Raw genomic sequence first — 6,000 nt, 5'->3', positions numbered from 1 at the left:
ACTGACTGTTTCCTTACCTTTGTCAGAGCCAGCACATACACAGAACATCTCAGAAGACTAAAATTAATGGCCATTGCGGGAATTTGGAATAATCTTTGTATTTGTTTTAATAATTTGTTACTATTACAGTAACATGAACAATTTCAGAGGATCATATTGACTTCATATATGCTTTATTTTAAAATATTTATTCTATTATGCTAACTCATTAATAACACAGACACCACCTCGACCTGAGAAAGGTAAGTATGGAACCCACCTGATTTAAAAAAAAAAAATAATAATATATATTTGTTAGGTTATCTATAGACATCACCTATTTTGTATTTCATTGGATGTGATCTTCTTCTTACTGAATGTTTATTTATTTATTTAGTTATTTATTTTAAAGATAAGTTAAATAGACCTTCCTATAGTAGATGCATCAACTTTGTTAACATTGATTCCATTAATCTGTGTTGGCAGCAAAGCAGTGTTATATATGTATATATATATATATATATATATATATATATATATATATATATATATATATATATATATTAACACTATACTTGCATGTGCACTTTATTCATGTTTGATATGTTTTTCTTTTTCCTTTTTTTGTTTGTTTCTTAGGTTTTCTCATTTCATGTGGCCAATGCATTTTGAATATTAGATCTTGTTAATTTTAATTTTCTATATAGTATTATCCCCAATGACAGAACAGCTGTACGGTATGGAGATAAGCGGGCCTAGAATATATTTTAATAAGATATATTTTGCGTGTAAATTAAACATGCTTTCAGAAAATATAGTTAAATGACATTCATGTTTGTGGACAGAGAAGAATTCGTTTTTGCACAATTTCTCAGGAAGTTGGTCATAAATGTGAAAGAGGAAGTAAAACAGCAAATAATAATATAACAATCTTCCCTAACCTTACAAGTTCCTTAAAAAAAAGATGTACTCAAAAGAGTACATAGCTGGCATATTTCTATATTGCATTTTAGTAAAAAACAAAACAAGTAATACAAGAGATGGATCAATAATACGAAGTTTAATAAAGAAAATAAAAATGACAAACAATACCATAATATGTACACAAGGACTCAGACAGTGTGAGTGTAGCCCCTTGGAGCGAGTGCAGTTTAGTAGAAAGGGGCCCTGACAGGGCTAGTAAGCAGGCATAGGTGGAGCAGTAACAAGATTAGTAGATTGGGTCTAAGGGGTAGGAGCATATTTATATAGGGGCAGCCATCTTAGGAATAGGCAATTTTAATGTACTCACTTTTTTTTGAGTGATTGAGTGATTTTGTTTTCTCCCGCTTGGCCACAGCGGTGGGGCTGGTAAAGGAAAGAAAATGGGGAGGGATAGGGACTTTGGAGTTCGAAAAGGAGCAAGGAGTAGGTAAAAAGGAATGGTGAAATACAATTGGAGTTATCAGTTGGTTATGGTGTTGGGAGGTTTCAAGTCCGTAGGTGGCTCAGAACCTCGGAGGGGAGAGGGTGTCCGGGTATACCCTCACCACTGGGCTGTTAAGAAAATGTTGTCACTTTATTGGTTATGTGGTATATATTAGTATATGTTATTTATGGTTAGTCATTGCCCTATGTATTATTGCGTCTGCTAAAATTATAGGACGGCAATAGGTGGGGGGCAATGACTTTTATTTATTATTATATGTTATGTTCAATAAAAGCTGTGGACAATACACAGACGTGTTGTGTTTTATTAAAGGGCGTGGGCATGGTTTGATTGGTACAGATTCACCTGCCCATACGGCGACTCTGCACCTGTCATGTAGCAAATCTGCCTGGTGTTCAAAATTAAGAGAGAAGCTCTTTTATTGGCTTTTGTTAGTTTACGCTCTTGTTGTTATTGTACCTATTATTTTTGTTTATTACTTTGCTGTTGCTGTTTTTCGAATGGCTTGGCTCCATAAACATATCTCCCCAAGACTTCTTATATTTGGCTGCTTGCCTCTCTATTAAATATCGCATCTCTTTGATTTCTCAAATCAGCAGGCTGTAGTGGTTCTGAAGCTTGGCTTATGTATATAAAAGGATGCATACCAAACTAAATGTTTATATACAAATTGCTATATTTATTACACTAATGCACTAATAAACAATAGTCAATACCACAATGCACACATAATATAAAAGAAAGTGATCATCAGCAAAAAACGTACATGCAAAGACAGTGCTTACATTGCTGAGCCCGCAGGAACTTTAAGCTCTAGTGGTTTTGCTGACTATATTAGCCCTTTAAGTAAGCCTTTCGGCCATTTGGTCTATGGTGAGTTTCTATTCATTTTCTGACTACATGACAGAAAATTATTGTAATTACGGGCCATTTTTCAGTTCTTCAAAGACATTACACATTAAGTCATGTTGTTTGTGCAGACCTAGCCATGCCTTCCCTGGCTGTGTGAGGGAAGTTTAAACATTAGAGCACTTTTCAGGAAGCGTGTAGGGAGGCTATACGAGTCACAGCCAGGGTAGGTGTGGCTAGGGCTGCATAAACAAACTGATTTAAAGTCTACATGGTAGATCATTGAGTAGTGAGACTGCAGAGATATTTTCTATAACACCAAAACTACTTCATTAAGATAAGGTTATTGTGGTACTTAATTAATTTTGGTTACCTTAATCAGACATACATGAAGAGGTTTCCAAGCTCAAACATTGTAAAACGTTTGTTCCGATTTACTTTACTATTAATTCTTCATATTGATTTTACTTAATCTACTCTGTTTTTTATAACTAGTAAATAGAAATATCTAGGTATACTAGTCGGTAATAACTGCATCCCATCAAGAACTGAATTTCTTTGTGAACTTGTTTCAGAACTGGTCAACAACTGTAACAATATAGACAGCATGTTGGTGGATAGACTATCTCAGAAACCTGCAGTGTGATAACATCCTTACTTTATCACATGCCACCAAAAAGCATTAAGCAACTCTTGCCTCGTCAGCTGTTTTCATAACTACATAATTCTCTTATATTATAAATGTAAACTGTCTAAAACATAAAACAACCTCAGAAAAACAAAACAACAATAAAAGAAAACAAAACGGAGATTTTACTTTCAGTAATTTTAATTTCCAGTTCGTTTTCATAGTAGCATTGAGGGTATATTGATGGTAGCCTGCTGCCTTTGCAATTTTAAGTATGCATTTATCAGAATTATAACCATTTGTTGTATTACTTGATGTATATTACAGGTCTTTTTGGAAAGATTTGGTTTTTTTTTCACATATCGGGTTTTTTAGCTTTATCTTTCCATGGAAAATCAGAGTTCTTCAGATGACTCTACAGACTTAATAAATATTTGTGAGTTTGAACCATCATTCATGCCACGTTTTCCACTAGCCTGGATGAATTTAGATATAAGGCAAGCCATCCTTCAAGCAGACGAAAACCACCGTAAAATACGTGAGCAGTTGCCCAGGGGCCCCAATTATTCAATGAGAAGTGAAGTGGTCAGGCTGAAGAAGACTTTATTGGATCTGGCACCCATGTCTACCTGGTCACCTGCAGAATTGTCTGCTGCTGGATTTTATGCCACCGGTCTAGAGGACAGTTCTCAATGCTTTTGCTGTGGATTGGTACTGTGCAAGCAATCTCTAAGCAAAACCCCAATGGAGAACCATAGAAAGTTCAGTCCAAACTGTGGGTTCATTCAAAGAGTGGACTCCGGGAATATCTCAAGATATGATATCCGTCTTCAGCCATCAGATGATGGTCTTTTAAATAAAGATTTAATGGAAAGTGAAGAGAAGAGACTACAGTCTTTTACACACTGGCCTGTGTACTCCTTGATAGAGCCAGCACTTCTTGCACAAGCAGGTTTTTTCTTTATAGGTAATGTGATTATATTGGGATTACGCTCTGAATGACGTGTTTTCTAATATCAAATAAAAATGTGTGATATTTTGCAATAACCTTCGTGCCTTCTCTTCAACTATTGCTTTTGATGTGCTTAATTGTAATACTTTAATTGCAGAATCTCTAAGCAAAACTGCAAAATGAAAACAAAATACTAACTGAATGTCCAGTCTAGGGATTGTTAAATGTATGGTAGTAAATTGAAGGGACACTATAGGAACCCAGACCACTTCATCTCATTGAAGTGGTCTGGGTGCTGTGTCCCTTTCCCTCTTAGCCACAGTGAAATGACACTGGACATCCTCAAGCTTTGCATTATATATTAAAATATTTAACTGAACCCTAAGTCCCTTGAATACTACCCCAAATCTAAACCCTCCAACTCTAAAATGTTACCTCTAACCTGAACTTCCCTAATCTTATTATAGCAGTGTTGAATTTAATAGTATCATTTATGAACAGGTCTTCTGAGGAATTGACTCATTGTAAAGCAAATATTAAAGTTGTTCACCAAAGTAGATATTGTGTTTTTATGTATTTATGTAGTGCATTTTCTAATTTTATTTTGATGTTATTGTACCATCTGGTTAAAGGAAGAAGAGACCATGTCCAGTGCTTCTCCTGCTCAGGATGTTTGGGAAACTGGTCAGAAAATGATGATCCTTGGAAAGAACATGCAAAATGGTTCCCAGAGTGAGTCCAGTAATATCTTCCAACAATGTATGGGTGGAACAAAATCGAGAATGGGTGGATTTCTTTTTGGGCAAAACCAAGGTCTGCTCAGTCGGCTTAGTAGATGCCTAATTGAAGAGTGGTATGTTAAAAAGAAAAAGAAAAGAAATGGAGTAGAATTGTTTGAAAATCTGCATGGTGTGGTGTGCATAGTCAAAGTAAATAAACATTACACAGTATCATGTATTTTAGCTACCTAGTGTGCTTAACTAGAAGTGACCCCATGCCTTCAAGATGTCATGAATCCCAGAATCTCCTTTTCAGGATAGTGTGCCTCAGCCAAGGAGGTCTGGGTACTAAGTGGCCTGCACTGCTGTTAGCTCCATGACCTTGCTATAGCCAGAACTACAGTTGGAGGTAAAAGTTGTATAACATCCAAACTACCAACTTACTCCCTCTAAAAGGACACTATAGGCACTATTCCATCTCATTGATTTTGTTATAGTACCTGGAGTCCTCTGTGTTAAACCAATTTCAAGTAGATTAACACTGAATAAGGGTCCCTGGACGCCCTACCGGAGGTGTGGCTAAAACAGAGATTACCCACTTCCTTCTAGTTGTACCAATCCATAATGCCAGTGGGCACTGCGATAGGCTGAAAGCGGTCAGCTGACACTCAAGCTAGTGCTTACGTATTAGCCCAAGAACCATAGAGGGGATGGACTGCTGGGGACTCTTGTTTAACATTAAAACAATAAAAACAGTTTAATATTGGAAAGCTTATCACTTAAAAGTAGGCATGTGCATGGGGAAAATTTTCGGTTTGGTTCGGCATTCCGAAATTTGGGACTTCGGCAATTCGGGACTTCTGTATTTTGGGATTTCGGAACTTCGGGACTTCTCTTGCAGCCACTTAGTAGATAACTCCCTAATTCCCACGGTATTAGGGAGTTATCTACCAAAAGGCTGAAAGACCTAAATTGGTCTTTCAGCCAAATTTACTAATACTAAGTAAAAATTACTTAGTATTAGTACATTTTTCCCTGGCTCGCTATACCGCGAGTAGGGGCATGTCTATCAAACAGTGAGGAGCCTGTGTTAAAAAAAACAGTGTCCTATTGACACCCCCCGGCCCCCACCCCTGAGCAGCGGGTGGGGACACTAAAGTAAAAAAAGGGGGGGACCTATTGTCCTCCCCCCCGGCCCTCACCCCTGAGCGGCAGGTGGGGGTCCTAAAGTAAAATAATGGGTGGGACCTATTGTCCTCCCCCCCAGCCCCCACCCATGAGCGGCGGGTGGGGGCCCTAAATACGAATAAGGGGGACCTATTGTCCTCCCCCAGCCCCCACCCCTGCTCCGGGTGGGGACCCTAAATTAGAACTAAAAAAGCTACAATTTCTGGGGAAATTGTGAAGTGTTCTTGCCTCCACCAGTAGTATACAACTGGAGTGG

At 37.6% G+C, this 6,000-nt stretch overlaps 1 protein-coding gene across 1 annotated transcript in view; it reads left to right on the top strand.

Moving 5' to 3' along the window:
* The first annotated feature begins 3,216 nt into the window (after nucleotides 1-3,216).
* Nucleotides 3,217-6,000, top strand: part of LOC134610674 (baculoviral IAP repeat-containing protein 1-like) — a 36,874-nt gene continuing 34,090 nt past the window's right edge. Inside the window, exons 1-2 of the mRNA XM_063453774.1 lie at nucleotides 3,217-3,852; nucleotides 4,470-4,569. Coding sequence (XP_063309844.1) covers nucleotides 3,273-3,852; nucleotides 4,470-4,569 — 680 coding nt within the window. The 5' untranslated portion in view covers nucleotides 3,217-3,272. The remainder of the gene's footprint in view (nucleotides 3,853-4,469; nucleotides 4,570-6,000) is intronic.

Source organism: Pelobates fuscus, chromosome 5 (assembly GCF_036172605.1).
Source record: "Pelobates fuscus isolate aPelFus1 chromosome 5, aPelFus1.pri, whole genome shotgun sequence".
In the NCBI taxonomy this organism is placed as follows: domain Eukaryota; kingdom Metazoa; phylum Chordata; class Amphibia; order Anura; family Pelobatidae; genus Pelobates; species Pelobates fuscus.
Note: the sequence above shows the minus strand (reverse complement) of the source record. Positions and strands in the feature narration are given on the sequence as shown.